General features: G+C 27.0%; 1 protein-coding gene and 1 pseudogene across 29 annotated transcripts in view; one reads left to right on the top strand and one right to left on the bottom strand.

Moving 5' to 3' along the window:
• LOC149886480 (uncharacterized) overlaps positions 1–17,169 on the top strand; it is a 32,581-nt gene extending 15,412 nt beyond the window's left edge. For 21 of the 29 annotated variants that reach the window (XM_090092692.1, XM_090092700.1, XM_090092702.1 and 18 more), the window contains 10 exons: positions 207–329; positions 675–722; positions 3,119–3,218; positions 5,480–5,701; positions 7,662–7,768; positions 7,875–7,966; positions 8,828–8,854; positions 8,940–9,013; positions 12,098–12,256; positions 12,432–12,694. In XM_090092692.1, the coding sequence (XP_089948818.1) occupies positions 207–329; positions 675–722; positions 3,119–3,218; positions 5,480–5,701; positions 7,662–7,768; positions 7,875–7,966; positions 8,828–8,854; positions 8,940–9,013; positions 12,098–12,256; positions 12,432–12,663 (1,184 nt within the window). In that variant the 3' untranslated portion in view covers positions 12,664–12,694. Of the gene's footprint in view, positions 1–206; positions 330–674; positions 723–3,118; positions 3,219–5,479; positions 5,702–7,661; positions 7,769–7,874; positions 7,967–8,781; positions 8,855–8,939; positions 9,014–11,302; positions 12,058–12,097; positions 12,257–12,431; positions 12,695–16,957 lie in introns of those variants that run through there. The other 8 variants (XR_016454032.1, XM_090092701.1, XR_016454033.1 and 5 more) reach the window with 8 other exon arrangements.
• On the bottom strand, positions 9,605–10,949 carry LOC149886482 (uncharacterized; annotated as a pseudogene).
• Positions 17,170–17,355: the final 186 nt, after the last annotated feature.

Here is a 17,355-nt window from a genome sequence, read left to right on the forward strand (position 1 = left end):
GAGATTCAATGAAGAGCAATAACTCTAAGTAAATTAATATAATATAAAAACTCTTCTTTAAACATAGGATTATAAAATTTTTCTTTTTTTCAGCTGTTTCTTTTAATCTAATTTTTCAGAGTGTGAAAAATGTAAACATTTTCTTATTCTCAATTCATTCCTTTATGGTACGTGGCTGAAATTTTAAATGGTGCATTTCTTTTCAGGAGTTCTTGTGATTGCAAAAGCTTACATGTCAGATATTGCTGATGACACAAACCTTGCAACTGGAATTGGTTTAATATTTTCAGGATACAATATTGGGTTAATTGTTGGTCCCAGTATGGCTGGTAAGAATGTTTACAGTTTTAATTGCGTTTTTAAAACTTAAAAACTACATTTACAGGCTTTATCTACAGATTGTATTTACAGATTATAAAAAAAAACTTTACTATGTTCAAAAAAATTGAAGAGTGTCCATTTCATATCATTGAAGATGCAATTATGATGACTTTGAAACTATACTTTTTGAGGCATAGATTGCATTTGACTGGTTGTATTGTATAATCTGATTGCATACAATGTAATCTGATTACAAAATACAAGCATTTATATGCAATCTTTCTAAAAACAGCATAAAATTTTAGGAGAAGTTAAAAAGTTTTTTATAAAATTGTTTTAAATTATTCTTTCAGGATTTCTAGCCTTCCCTGCTGAGCAATACCAAAAGGTTTTTAGGAAAGGTAAAATTTTTATTATCTTTTTAAGATAAATGAATACTAGTTTAATAAAAGATTGAAAAGGACTTTTTTTGATATCTTTTTTATTATCATTTTAAAAAACTTTAACCTATTTAAAAAGTCTATAAAAACACCACATTCATTTAATTATCTCAGCATATTTTATTTTAAATGAAAATGCATTAAAGCTTGATAAAACTTTTAGTTATCAGATGCTTCACTAAAATTTTTTAAATTTGGTTGTTTTAAAAAGTTATAAGGAAAGTTATTTTATCCAGTTGAAAATAACTACAACATTTTAGATCGTTGTATCAGATCCTGATGTTTTTAGGAGGTTTTTAGATTTGGAGTCAGTAAAAATGTACTGACTCCAATTTTGAGGTAGATGCTTATGCTTAGCATTCATTTTTGATATTGCAGCAATTTTTAGCAATTTAAACAATTTTCAGTTAAATTAAAGGCAAATTTGTCATCTTAATTGTGTATTTATTTTACTATGACTTGTATCTACAAAAATAGGCTTGCTTTCTAACTTAATTAAGGCTACCTAGGCATGTCTCATTTGAAAAAGTTACTGTGACATACGGCACAACAATGTGGTATTGTCTTAATCAATTAATGCAATGAGGTGGAATTTCATTCATTCTTCAGTCAACGATTTGAATAATATAGCTTTTTTTGAATATCTATGCTTTCCAACTTGATGATCTAGCGTTTTCCATAAGTGCTCTATTGGGTTCCAGTCCAGCGACTGACATTACCAGCTTAAAACTCTGGCATTTAAAGCAGAAAAGCATTATTTTAATAACTTGGATGTGTGTTTGGGCCGATTATCAAGCTGAAATCTCCAAAATTTTGCAATTGTTTTTCCAGCATATGATAGCAAATTGTTTTCTAAAATTTCCTCGTAAATAACATTCAACAAATAGACTGACTACTTGTGCAGAGATAGTCCCCAAACCACGCTTCTTTTTTGGAATTTGGAATTTGGTGCCAAATTTCATTTCTTATTCCAATAGGTTGTCGTAGAAGTTATTTATCTTTAAAAATTAAATTTGTTTGATAAAGCTACTTTTTTTCAATCTTTCCAATTTTGTCAAATATATACAATCAATGAAAGCCATTTAGTAAAAAATATTCAAATTGAAATGAGAAGTAAATTTAATTTTTAGGAGTTTTATTGATTTTAGGATGACATCATTATAACATCTCTTAAAATTCTCTGAAGTTAACACATAGTTATGTGCGAAGAATGAAAATTAGTTTATGTTTTTTTTATTTTTCAGATCTTACCTGCAAGTCTATGAGCTTTTTTAGTATTTCATGTAACACTTTCTGTTTACCCTTCTACAACTTAGATAATTTTTAATAAGTTTTTCTTATTCCTTTTTATGAATTTTTTTAATATTTATACAACTAAAAAATCCCATTTCATTAAGTCTTTTTGTCACTTTACTGCGAATAAAATAGCTAGGTGTCCATCCTTTTTGCTTGAACGCAATATTGGCAGCAGTTTTTTTGACATGTATTTACATCAATATTTTTCACAATTCGTTTATCTATCTGTAGTAGTGAAGCAGTTTCAAAAGATTTTTCTTTTTTTTTTAAAATTATTTTACTCTAACATGAATTTCAATATGCATATGTCAGTCTATGTTTACTCTCTCATGACCTTTCATGAACTAAATGTAAGTATTTGATATGTTTTTATTTGTATTTGAACATTCTATTGTGTCAATGTATTTGATTTGGTTGGAAACATTTGCACATATATTGATATACTTTTTGTTGCAATGGTTATATTGTTAAACATAACCATTGCAACAACAAATATGTTAACAAACGTAAATAATACATATTTTCTCCGTACTATTTTTTATTTCTATATCTCATACAAACATCTCATAAAACTATAACCCCTTTTTGTAAAAATGATAGAATACAGAATGTCACTGACTAGAAAATTTTTCATGCCAGTTTATGTGATGACTATAACTGTTATACTTTATAAATCCCTTCATTTTTTCATATTCTTGAAATGTTCTTCATATTCTTTATGTTCATCTTATTCTTCACATGAATTTTCTTCATACATTCTTCGTATTTTTCACAAACTTATATCCTTCATATATAATCTTCATGTCTTGCACTATACAATGTTTTAAGTCGAAATATTTTAGCATTTAAATACTGTAAAATGTAATATTTTCATTCTTACATAAAAAGTTTTTCTAACAAAAATGTGTTTCTTATGTAATGCATAAGTTTGAAAGTTTTAATCTAAATTTTATTTAAATTTAAAAACAGGTTTATTTAGAATAAAAAGTTAGACAATTTTATTTAACTTTGTATTTACTTTTGTTTGTGTTTCATCTCTACAAACTATAATCTGATTTTAGGCTCATTCTTTGACCATTTCAAAATATTTATCCCAAACATAGTTATAGTTGTTGGGACAACATTGGGATTGTTTAGTGCTTTCTTTGTTCTTCCAAAGAGGTAAAAATTTATTTTCTATGAACTTTTTTTGCCTGAACATTTAAACTTAAATATTCACACACAAAAAAACCATAACAAGCAAATAAAATAATTTCAATTTTTTTTCAAAAATTTTACATTTTTAGTGAAGAAAAAGTGGTAAAAAGTATTTTTTCAGTTTATTCTTTTATCTTTTCAATTATTTTTTCAGTTTATTCTTCTATCTTTCCAATTATTTTTTCAGTTTATTCTTCTATCTTTCCAATTATTTTTTCAGTTTATTCTTCTATCTTTCCAATTATTTTTAAAAGTAATGCCAACTCAAATATTTTCTATTTCAGATTATTTTTAATGGAATATTTAGAAATTTATGCAACAACTCCTAAATAAAAAAAAATTGAGATAAATGTTTGTACTTCACCAAAGATGTTGTACCTGGGATTTTTGTGTGCATTTCACATTTTTCCCTAATTCCGATTCAGAAAATGTTGAATTTTTTTAAATGGTTGACTTACTAAAAGTCGCACTCTTTTAAAAGTTTAAACTTGGTGTTTTTGAAAAAAACTAAGTATTTGCTTTCAAATGGTAATTTAAAATATCAAAATGTCATTTTTTGAAAAGAAGTCAATCTTTTTTAAAACACAACCTCTAAAAATGTCCGACTTTTTCATGAGTCAATATAATATCTTTTAAAAAATTTTTTTTCCTAACTCTGACTTTGGATTTTTAGGAATGGTTGAACTTTTTAAAGTTTTGACTTACAAAAAGTTTTTATTTTAAAATAAACACTTTCGAAAAAAACTCTTTTAATATAAAATACATTTATATATAATTTAAAATACTCTAAGTTTTAAATAATAAAAAAAATCTTAAGGTTTGTTTTTCGGTTTTTAATAAATATTAATGAGTAATAATGAACTACTTCATCAGTCTTAAATAAACTGAATTTTTCCAAAACAGATTAAAATATAACTCAATATGCATTCAAAATGGCGAAGCATTTAGTGAGACAAGTTTATTATCATTACCTATGATTTTTATTATTTAAAACTGATAAAAATTAGTTTTTATTTAAATAACTTATAAAGTTAGGGATTTAATTGATTAGCAATTCTGTGAAATCTCTTGAAAAAAAATTAATGGCTTTTTAAAAAAGTGCAGCATTTAAAAACCTTTGGAAGTCAAAACTATAAAAAGATTAATCTTTTTCCAAAAACATGACATCAAAGTTTGAGTTCTTTTTAAGGGAAAACCTTTTTTAAAATAAATAACTAAAAAAATTGTTTATGGCAGTAATTTCAATAATTGTCCAATGTTTATTGATTACTTTTTACTGTTACTTATTAAAGATTTTTAATTTTATTTCTGACCAGACAATCTGTTTAATGTCTCTTTAAAAACATCAGCTTTATTTTCCAAAATGTTCTTTTAATTGATTCATATTCAGAAATACTTTTGGTTTAGTAAATAAAGTTGTGCTTGTATGTTTTGTTTTTATAAATGAATTTGCTTATAGATTTAGGTTAAGTTAATCATTTTTTGTAATACTTTGGCATGGAGTAGCACTGATATTTTAATTGATCAGATATTTGGGGTTTAGTTATCTATGTAAAAGAATTAAATGTTTAGTTTTATTGTAAAAAGAATTACTTAAACTCAGTTGAGATCAGCAATTTAATTAATCATATTAGCTGGCAAGAGTATTTTGTATCATTTTTTGGACAATATTTTATAAACAGAAAATGTCCACCATTTTTTTAACGGTAAACCATTTTTTTGTTTGTGAAATGCACATCCATGTTTCGATTGGTAGATGTTCTTATGTTTTGTAAATAACTGCTAACAATTCGTAATTTTTTTTATTTTTAAAAAAAGATATCAAAATTAATATAAATCTTAAAATTTTAATTATTTTTGTAAGTCTTTTTCATTTACATACAATTTCTTTATACAAACTAACTAAGGATACTGATTCAACCTCTAGAAAGGCTATGTCACCAAATGCTGATTAAGATAATTATAAACTTCATAAATTTTCTTTACTATCTTCATTTTTTCATTTTTTTTAAAAATATTTTTGAATGTAAAACACATTTAAGCTTGAAAATTTTGTTTGGTCATATTCTTGAAACTAAAAAGGGTTGAAAATCAAAATGCAAAATAATAAGATGTTTTAAGTTAAAACAGTAAAGTTGTTAAATTTTATGACCTGAAAATTTTTATTTGGTCCTAGAAAGCCTCGTGTATCAGTTAAGTTGATAAATTTTATTGTTTGTTTACAGAGTTTCCCATGATGAGGTATCATTAATTATTCAAGACAAAAAAGAAAGTTTTGAGGACACTATGGATTTGGATGCTTATCTTAATTGTTCTATTGATAGTACATTGCTTAGAAAAAATAATCAACAAATCTCTGAATTATCAAGCTTGATTGATCCCAAGCCATCAAAAGTTAAAGCATACTGGATATGGTTGCAGAATAGCAGCTTTGGAAAACTTTTAAGGTATTAGTGCAATAAAAAAGAAATTATGTATAAAAAAAAAAGTAAATGTAAACTTAAAAAAAAATCCATAGCTTTAGAAGTTGCATCAAAAAATTGAGTTGTCCAATAAAGTAGTTGAATTTTATTTTTGATGTCTTATCAAGTATAGTTTTAAGAATTTGTGTGTTGGTGAATAAATTGCTTGTCAAACCTATTGAATTTTAGACAATAGATCAAATGATGCTTAAAATTGACTGCATTAGTTATACACTACAATAAAATAGTTTTACAATGCAGTTATACACTTATGCAATTTAATTAATGAATTATATAAATTAGATCAAAAGATTTTTGAAAGTTTTTTGCAATAAACATAAAAATATATTCATATAGGGAATTTATGGTAGAACAGTTTATAAAAATAATATAAAAAAAGTGCTTAAAAGTATTTTCAAAATCTAGTATAAATTCGTATTATCTATAAATTTTACTTTTAAGAAAATTTGTGAAACTACATTTATGAAAATTTGTAAGCAATCAGTGTTTCTGTCTAAGATTATTCTAAAATCTTAAATTGTTTTTACAACTAAATATTTTCTTATTTCAATATACAGTTCTGTAAAAACTAACAACTATTACAATTAGATATTTTGTGTAAACGGAGAAAATTAAACAATCAAACTTGAAACAAAACTGAAAATAAAAAAAAAAAAGTTTCATTCTTTCCATTAACAAAGCCTCACTGTTGATTTGAAAAATCAAAGAAAATCATACCATCATATCCTAAATGACAGGAACTATTCTTACCAAAGCATTCTAAATTACTACAAACTTTTGTCTGATTTCAAAAAATTGGATTGGAAATAATAAAATTTTAACAGCTACAGAAGCTTTTAAAGTTAAGAAAGATTCCAACATCACAGTGACACCTCAAACAATCAGAATTCATTTCAGAGAAAAAATTTGTAGAGATATAGTAAGTTGAAAGAAACCTTTCTTAACTGCAAAAGAAATGACACATCAATTGGAATTTGCAAAGAAGTACAAAAAAGCCCTGGTATCATATTGAAAAAAAGATTTGTAGTCAAAATACAACCTTTTCTCATGAGATGGAGTCTAGAAAATGTGCTGAAAAAAAGGAGATGCATATAAATTGAGTTATTTGCAAGGTAATTTAAAACAGCAGGAGAAGATGTGATGATTTGGAGTAGTATGAGTTGGAAAAAAGTGGGAAAATTGACATTTATTGATGACAAATTGGTTGTTTCAGTTTAGTGTGAAACTCTTAAGGCCAACTTGCAACCATCTACTAAAAAATTGAGAATGGAGAACAATTTCATATTCCAGCAGGATAATAATCCAAAGCATAAGAAAATGAAGTTATACTTTGATACAAACAATCTCAAAGTCTTGACAGATAATTTATGGTATATTTTGGACAAAAACATTTGCGACCTGAAAGAAGCTATAATGAGTGCATTGGATAATACAACAACAGAAAAGACTCAAAATTTGGTTAAGTTGATCTCAATAGGTTTAGCTGAGTTCATCATGGCTAAAGACAACCCCAATTTTCAAAGTTAGGTAATTTTCATAAATTCTGACTGGTACCAATATTTTTTTCATAAAAACAAAAGTTAAGACTTTAGTGGACAGTTTTTTAATTTAAGTATAGGCCTTTTTTAAGATTACTAAATAAATTTGATGGTAAAGCATTAGTTTGTTAATGTAATAACTACGTACAGGTCCTGTGTTACAGATAATATTATCCTGCTAACATATTTATAGATGTTAATCAACGCAAGACATCAAATAGAATTCTATACTTAAAGTTTTTTTTATTCACATCTTTTGGCTATTTCAAAATGTTTATTGTTTGTTTGTTGTGACAGAATTTACTGATTACTTCTTTGGATAATTTTTCTTATTTTTTGTTATGTTTTTTTATTGACTTTTTTCTAATTTTTTATTTTAACTTTAGAAATAAAGACTTTCTAATTTCTGCTTTTCTGTATGGTTTATACACTGTGTTTACCATTGGTCATGAAGAACTGTTCCCTGTATTTGCTGCTACTTCAGTTCAGTATGGTAAGTCTTTCTAGTCGCTATACATGTTTTCATATACTATTTGATTGTTCACTCTTTGGATAAGTTTTTGTTTGAATTTGGCTTTGATTGTTTTCATTTATTTCAGGGGGTTTTGGAATGTCACCATCTGAAATTGGTTTACTGTATCTACTCGTTTCAATTGCTATGTTTATTGCTCAAATTGTTTTAATCAACAAGGTAAGATCTTCTTGATGTTTAAACTTTGAAAAATGAAATGTTTGCTGAACATTGCGAAGTTGGTAAAGATTTTCCAAAAAAGTTCTAAATACTTGTTCACTGTTAATAACTATTATTTAATGCTAAATTACGGGATCCTAATTACAACCAATTTATATTCAAATTCATATACAAATGCATATACAAATATATATATTCCGGTATAAATACAAGTATTTAAATGCTAAAAAAAAAAAAAGCAAAAAAAAAAAAAATGCTGTAGTATCCTGTTAAAAAATTTTGTCTGCAGTATAAAAAATATGTAAAAAGTAAATAAAAAATTTGTTTAATTTCATTTTTAATTAATATTTAATCATTTTTAAAATTTATTTTGTTCAATTTTTCAATTTATTTCTGCTTTAGATTTTGTTAAATAAAAAAGGAATTGAATATGCATACAGCATTTGGTAGTTTTAACGTTATAAACATGCAATACTCTTTAACTGGGTATTTGTATGTGTATGAGTGTGTGTGTGTAACACTGGGTATTTAGTATTGTACAGATAATGTTGTACTGTTATCCTTTTTTCTAAAACTATAAACAGTAAAAAGTAAAACAGTTTATGGTTTGAATAACAATCGGGATTGAAAATTATGAACTTGAACTTTGATTGTAGGTTTCATTCCCAAAGTTTATGTTGTGTTTTCACTAAAACAAATATTCAAAAACTTATTTATGATATTGTTAGTTTTATTGTTAAAAATATTATTTATCAATCATCATTGTTAATAACTTTAAAGTTGCTACAAATGCAATTCTCTATTCTTTATTGCAGTTGATGCATTGGTGCGTATATGCTATAGATTTTTATGTGATTATAGATGATTGACCGGTTTGGTTCAAAAAAGGTAAGTTATTTAAGAACTTCAAAGATTTCAAATGTAATACATTTCCGCCTCTTGCTAAGATATCTAAACCTTTTTATGTCTGCAGATACTATTGGCGTCGTCTTTACTTTTTGGTGCATTAATGCCATCGATACCTTTAATTGGTCTCATAAAAAAAAAGTAAGTAATGGGTAATTCCACATCAAATCACCCAGTCCATTGAACCATGTGTCTTCCTTTTGTGTTACATTTTGACACATTATTCCTTATTATAAAAAAATATTACATGCAAAATTTCAGCTAAAAATGTTGAGCGGTTGACAAGATACTGCAATTTTAATATTGACCTGGATTCCCAAAATGACCCGGTTTTCATAACATTCTGAAAAAACATTTTTCTTATAAAAATAAGAAATAAAAATGGCAAAAATATGAAAATAAACATATATAATGTTTTTTTGATGCTGAATTCAATAAAAGTACTTAAAATGCTCAAATATAAAAGGAACATGCTTAAAAGTTAATAAAACAACTAGTTACTATAAACCAACTTTAGGGCCCAATATCTCAAAACACCCCCGTAAATTTTTTTTTTTTTGGCTGTTAATATTTTCAACTGCTCATAATCTTACTAGGCACAAAAAATATAACTGGAAAAACAACTGAAACATAAGGAACTTCAATTTCAAAGATCTATTACTTTTTCAAGAAATTCCCAAAAAATATTTGTAAATAAAATAAAAATAAGTTAATCGTAATTTAAACAGTCACTTAAATATACAAGATTTTTAAAGGTATCGAAGATGTAAGTTGTTTTGACTGTGTTTGTAATAGTTTACAATATTGTTCCCATTTTACTTGTACTTCCTCTATTTCAGCATTTTCAAACACATAGTTTCTACCGGAACTAGAGCAAGCTTGTGGAACAGTTTTTTCAATATGTTGGTGTTGGGAATAAAACAGTAGTCGTCTCTTTCAGGCCAGTTAAAACAGATTTATAGACCATTTGGGTGAAGAAATTTATCTTTAGCATCAACTTCTTCTATGTTGGTTTTAGTTATAATGCCGATCCACCACTTATCATCACAGACTACAGCTACATAACAACCTAAAGCAACAGTATCAAGTTGAAATATATCTTGTTTCTTTTTAAGAATGTGGATTATTGAATAAATAATGTCCGTACTACACCTCTTTGCCCCAACCCTGTTATCTCCAAGATGTATAAATTGATGAAAGCTACCAGTACCAGGTAGAGCTGTTACATCAGTGTACCTTTCTTTTTGCTCTTCATGTTGCAATTGTAAGTCCAATCCCTTTATGTAAATGAAGTTAACAACCTTGATTTTCTCAATACATAGCTTCTTACATAGATTTCTTCATACATAGCTTCTGATGTGAGAATTTGGTTTCTGTATGGTCGTTTTAAACTTTTTTGTGCTGTTAACCCTTTTACAGACCGCCAATCTCATTGCATGGTGGCTTTCCATGGGACGTGGCAAAAAAGTTCCATTCAACTTTAAGGTCAAATTCACTTTCTAGTTGGCATAGATTGTAAAAGCTTTTACAATTTTTGTTCTGCCCTGCGCAACCATCAGTGAATATATGTAATTTAGACAGTTTGGAAAACTTTTTAGATATAGAAATAATTCAAACCTTGTCAAAATTTTAAAAACAAATGCACATCAATATCACACTTATTCAGTTTTTATATAAAAACAAAACAGGATGTTTTTTTCAGTTGTTAAGATCAAGTTAAGACTTCTTTAAATATAACAAAATTGTTTTTTTATTTTTTTTAAGGAGTCTATAAACTAAATATAATATTTTACAGATTTCTATTTGCAACTTTTTAAAAATAATTTCTTGAAAAAGTAATACATCTTTGAAATTAAAGTTCCACATGTTTCAGTTATTTTTCCAGTTAGATTTTTTGTGCCTAGTAAGATTATAAGCAGTTGAAAATATTAACAGCCAAAAAAAAAAAAAAAATTTACGGGGGTGTTTTGAGATATTGGGCCCTAAAGTTGGTTTATAGAAACTAATTGTTTTGTTAGCTTTTAAGCATGTTCCTTTTGTATTTGAGCATTTTAAGTGCTTTTATTGAATTCAGCATCAAAAAAACATTATATACGCTTATTTTCATATTTTTGCCATTTTTATTTCTTATTTTTATAAGAAAAATGTTTTTTCTGAATGTTATGAAAACCGGGTCATTTTGGGAAACCAGGTCAATATTAAAATTGCAGTATCTTATCAACCGCTCAACATTTTTAGCTGAAATTTTATGTGTTAACTTTTCTTTTTAAGATGCAACAGCCAAAGAAGTTTTTAAAAAGTTTGAGGACCCATGTTTCAAAATTTTCTAAATTTTGGGTGATTTGATGCGGAATCACCCTAATTTGTTCCACTTTTATTGCTCAATAAGGGAAAACTGGTACTAGTTGGCTAAAGTTTCTTTATTTTCAGAGATTTCAGCCAGAGAGCATCAATTTATTTGAGAGGTTATCAATTCATTACTTCAGATCAGTTCGAGTTTTTACATAATATCTATTGTGGTTAATGTATTTTTTTTACTAAGATATTTTTTATATAACACAAATGTTACGTTTGGAAAAAATCTGTTGAATTAGATATATTCTATTGTCTAAAACTTGTGACCATCTTTAATAGGATAATAAAAAAAAAGATTTGTACTTAAACTTGACTCTGATTGATGATACCGTTAATGATGATACTCTTAATGATTATACTTTAAATGGTGTACCCTCTTGCTTTTTCTGTTGTATTTTATTCTTTTTTTGATATCATCCGCTTGTAAATGAGTTAGAGATACAAAGCCTTAACATCTAGTCATACTCACCAAATACTTCCAAAAATTGTTGTCTTAGGTTTTCAAAAACATCAATTATTTTCAAGATTCAAAAACAAAAACTAAAACTACAGCCAACTTGCACAGTTTCTCCTACTCGCTGTTTCATTTACAATAAATGAAAAATATTTTATTTAGAATAAATTAAATTTAAAAATATAAAAATCTTTATGTTCTTGTAAATTAAGTCACTGTTAGTTAAGAGAGGTTCACTTTAAATGTCAAATTGCGATTGATTCTTTTAGGCATCATTATATAAAGAACTCCGATTAAATAAAAATAATATTTTTTAAAGAATGTTTAAAGTTTTTGCCATTTAAAATGTAGGTGTATGACAAGAAGCTTTTATTTGACAAAGTTTATTTAAGATTTTTTCTGTTTTTATTCTTTAGAACTGTTCTTTGGGTTGTTTTGTGGCTTAACCAAGTTATTGTGCGCATTGCTATGATGGCAGGCTTTGTTGCTATAAATGTATTTATTAATAACTCTGTTGAATCAGACTTGCTGGGCATAGCTAATGGGATTGGGATGTCTGTGTCTTCTGTTGGAAGGTGAAGAACTAGTTTTTATATTTATGAGGGTAATTTTGAAAGTTCGTGAACTAACATAAGTTGCTGCATATTAAACATTTGCATTGGATTGCAAAACCACACCTAACAAACCTCGGCTTAAAACTCTACAAATAATTTCTTAATCATTTCATTCAAACCGTCACTTTCAATTTAGATCCATTGGGGCTGTAGGTTTTGGCAGCGCTTTCACCTGGTCTTTGGGAGACCAGAACAGGTCGTTTCCGTTCAACGAATACTTTACGTTTATTTTAATTGCGATTGTTTCTGTAATCGTGTCGTTGGTCACCTTTCGTGTTCCAGAAAGCTTAAACAGAAAGAAAATTGAATCATGTGGACAAAAGCCAACATTAACAATTCAAACCAGTGTATTTAAGTTATTTCAATAAAAATTTCTAAAATGAATTACTAAGATTGAAACTATTTGTTATGACCTTATATGGTGGATGTTATGATAAATTACATGGTAGAAATGATGATAAATTTCTCTCCTTAAATGGTCGTTTATAGAATGATTTGTAAAAAGCTTCTTTACTCCATGGTGCTCAATAACCCAGTGGCAAGAACTACTACATTGAAAATACAGCGGAGGATGAGAACTTTGCTGTTACTTAAAGTTTCAAGTCGGCGCGCCGGCATTTTCAATCATATTTCAATTAAACCGTTGAAATAGAAAACATTAAAGAAAAAGAAATATTCTTTAAAAAATGAACTGTTTTTATAAATAGCTTCTTATAAATGTTCTTATAAATGTCTTTGCTGTCAAATGCCACAAGCATAATTTTGTTCACACTTGCTCATCAGTTCTTGTTTCTTGTTTAATACGTTTGCACCCCTAAGATATGTCTACACTTGCTCATCAGTTCTTGTTTCTTATTTAATACGTTTGCACCCCTAAAGATAGCAACTTTTATTTTTTGATTTAAGCAAAAGGCCTATGTTCTTGTTGTCGGTTGGTAAAGCTGACCTTTTCTGATAATACTTCTTTTCATTGATGGTTTTTCGTTTTTTCCTTTATGCTTTCGTTTATGCTGTTCAGAGTCATTTTTGACTCTGTTGCAGGATTTCTTTTTTGGATCAGCAACTTCGTTAATGTTTTGTGGTTATCTTAGATTTTAATTTCGGCATGCATCTGTAGCTAACTTTTAAAGTGTTTTAATTGAATATTTTTTTCAAAGTATGCTTAACTTAAAAATGCTTGTCCACTAAATTTATTAATAATTTGCCAACTTTTGTGATCTCGTTTTCGCTAAAAGGTGTGTTGAAAGATAATATTGGTGGCTAGCATTTTGAGAATTTTCTACAATTTGTAAATAATATGCAATATTTTTTGATTATAAAAAAATATGTAAAATATATAAATATGTAAAAAATGAAAAAAAAAAAAAATAAATAAAACTTTTCAATGTTTCTAAAACAAAATCTATTTTTATAAAAATAAAAATCGTTTAGTTATTCCCCAGGGGAAAATTAAACTAATTCAGTTTTAATAACAATTAAGATATAAAGAAAATCAAGCAAAATTGATTAATTAAAATTAATTATACAAAAAAGTTATGTATTTATCGATTAAATTTCATTTGTTTCATGGTCAGAAGACTCGTGGCATTTTTTCATGCTAACAAATGTCTCAACCTATTTTGTATTTTTTTGGTAAAAAACATTGACGAAAAAACTTGCATTTAGAAGCTTTACATTGGTAACACGTTTTAATTTGAGTTAGCAATTGTTTTTCCCAATAATTATAGCTTGCAATGATCCCAGCTGCAGAATTAGATCCTGGAGTAGGATTCTGATCTTAAAACACTACAATTACTTTTGTAAATGCTTTGATGATGACAACAAAACCAACAACAACAATGTCAATGACCCCCAAAATCGAAGAAGCTCTAGCGTGTTTCTTTTTTAAATAAATTGGCATACTGTTTTGACCTTTCTAAGTAGAGAATTCTAACGTTGTTCCATGGTTCCCTAGAGGAGCTAAACGAAGTCTTTTAACTCATGAACAGTATTCATCCCAATATAAAATTCACTTTCAATCAGTCAGCCTCATCCATTATTTTCACGGACCTTACCATATATAAGAACTACAAAAGAAATTATAACTATTAACCGAAAACCGACAGACACGATGTAAAACGCTAAGATGAAACAAAATAACTTTAGAAAAGAAAGACTTAACTAAAGAATTAAAGACATTAGTTCGTGCGTTGGTGATTAGAGGATATTCTTTGATGATAATTAACAAACAAGTAAAAACACCAAACGTGAACTTATTGAAAAATCTAAAAGAATTAGAAAAAATGAAACAACAACACTAACATAAACTCATAGTGAAGTTGGGAAACAAATTAGCAGAGTAATTCAAAAACACTGGCACTTAAAAAAAGAGGACGATAAAGTAACGAAACTATGGCCGTCACCACTCATTATAACCTACCGTAATACCAAATCGATCGGAGATTCACAACTGTACTCATAGTTATTGTAATTATCATTTGTATTATTATAATTACTGTTATATTTTTATCACTATTATTATTATTTTCATTACAGCTAGAATTAGTATTATAATGTTTATAGCTATCATAATGATTATTGTTAGAAGGAGTACATGGGGTAAGATGACGTACGTTTTAAAAAGCATTTATATTTTAGTAAATAATTATTCCAATAAGATTAGCATTATCAAGAAGTTATAAAAAATTTTATGCGTCATTAATGTTTCAAAAAAAGCAAATAAAAACTGAAATTAGCCGGGAAAAAAACTCTAATCGTCATCTTGCTCCGTATGCGGGGTACAATAGCGACTTTTAAAAAAAAGTAAATTCCGTAATACCATTACCGTCTCGAGTAAAACGGAATCAAAAATTTTAGTTTATAAAATAAGTAATATAAATGGTAGTGGAATTTTTAAAACAATTAAATTATATATTTGTATTGGGCTATGCAATAAACCTACCGACCAATCACAGATAATTCAAGTACAAAAATATCTTAATTGTCAAGCAAAATATTAATGCATAATGAAACATTTTAATAAAAACTGAGCTAGTACTTGAAACAACATAATAATGACGGAGCAAGTAGTAAGCGTCAACTATTTGCTGCAGTTTTTAAAAATGTTTTAGAAACTTATGAAAATGCCAAAAAATTTTGAGATTAAATGAGATAACTGCAATACCTTACTTTGTTGCATGCGACATAAAGTTAGCCAATATCATCTGTGGTATTCAGTATCACTCAAATAAACAACCTTGCTGCTGGTGGGATTTAAAACCTAACGAATTTATATTTTATATTACAAGATCAGGGAACTCCAAAAAACTTTAAATCTTTTAGAATATAATACTATGCATTTATTGAAAATGAAAAGGAAAAAAAATTTGGAAAGGATTTTTTTAAATGCAGTTCATGACCCATTTTTTTATCAAAATGATGGCATATAAGTAAATGAGTTTATTTTGTAATTGTGAATCATCTTTACAAATCAATGCTAAAAATGTGACAAAAGTAGCCATTATGTCTCAAAATGAAGTTACAATTTCATCATAGTAGAGAGTTTGTTAGGAATAGTTGTCATAAGCTTTTAAAGAACATGCATGGAGGCAAACTATATACTTGGGTTTAAAAAAACCCTAACGAAATGATATTAAATACTATAAATGTTCAACATATCAAAGACTTTAAAAATTCATACCTTCAGCTATCAAATTAGGCCATCACAAAAGGTGTTCTACCATGTTCCTAAATTCGTTGCTCCTAATGGTACAGATTTGGGCATTTTTGGTGTGCAATCTACAGAAGCCTTGCATTTAATCATTAATGCTTAATATAACAGATACATAAAAAAACTCTTTATCACCCTGATTATAGAGGTTTGTTACTGAAATATTTGATTGGCTGCAACTGTCATTTTTAAATTGAATTTTGTTTAGAATTTATTTTATCTTGTGTACAGTTTGCATGATTTAAAGAACTTTTATTCTAGAAATATTTGAAGTTTCATAATTGTTGATAAGGATATTGTTAACTCTATTACCAATACACTACTCCTTTCTTTGAATAAAAGAGGAATGAGAAAATAAAGCTTTGTCTGAATTTTTTGTTGATATTACAAACTATCTTCATTTTTTTAACTTTTCAAAAAATTATTCAGAAGTATAATTCCTAATATGAAAGTACTAAATAAAAAAGTTGAACATCAACAGAAGTTTGAAGAAAAAAGTAAAAAGCACCATATCACCACCACAAAAGAGTTTTTAAATTTTTTTAAAAAAGAAATCATTTCATATTTGAATGTATGTATTTTTTCAATTGGATTTCAGTAAAGATATATTACTTATTTAAATATAAAAAAGTTTTCATCCTTTTGTGTATTTCCAAATCTTTGAACAATTAGAAAAAATGTCGCTTACTTGGATTTTCAATCCAAGTTGTATATACACTCTAGTTTCCATGATATAAGCAATCACCTTATGAATTTAGTATTATAACATGCACTTAGACATTACAATATGTTATATAGACTCTAGTTTCCATGATTTCTATTAAAAGTTAGAAATTATAAAAAGTTCGAAAACCAGAGGAAAATTAGAAATCATTTCTAAAACTTTAAAAAAAAAAATCCTAATCTTTTTTTTTTATATCATTTATATATAATAGAAATACTTTTGATTTTAGAAAAAAAATGTTTCAATTTGAATTCGTCGACATAAAACCTGGCGATCTCATTGGTATCTAATCGATAGGGCATGAATGTTTGTGTCTGAATGTCTGAATGTACAAATCAACGGTCTGTCTTGTTAGCTTGTTGCTGTTAGTAATATTAATGCTGGTTGAATTTAGCTTCCTAATCTAGCCTACACATTTTTTCCGCAGCCAATCAGAGCCGCGTAAGTAACTGACTTTTTGTAAGAATATTACTTTTTCACAAAAATCTCCAAAGTAAGTTTTTTGGTTTGATTGAAGCGCGCTTACCATTTTCAATTCTGTTTTAAAAAATAATTTTTTTTTTAAAGAAAAAAAAAAGATTTTTACAGAAATTTTTATTTCAGGGAAAAATTTATCTTTAGCGGCCG

Source organism: Hydra viridissima, unplaced genomic scaffold (assembly GCF_058129835.1).
Source record: "Hydra viridissima isolate aposymbiotic clone 2 unplaced genomic scaffold, HvirCarnegie_v1 scaffold_7, whole genome shotgun sequence".
NCBI lineage: Eukaryota > Metazoa > Cnidaria > Hydrozoa > Anthoathecata > Hydridae > Hydra > Hydra viridissima.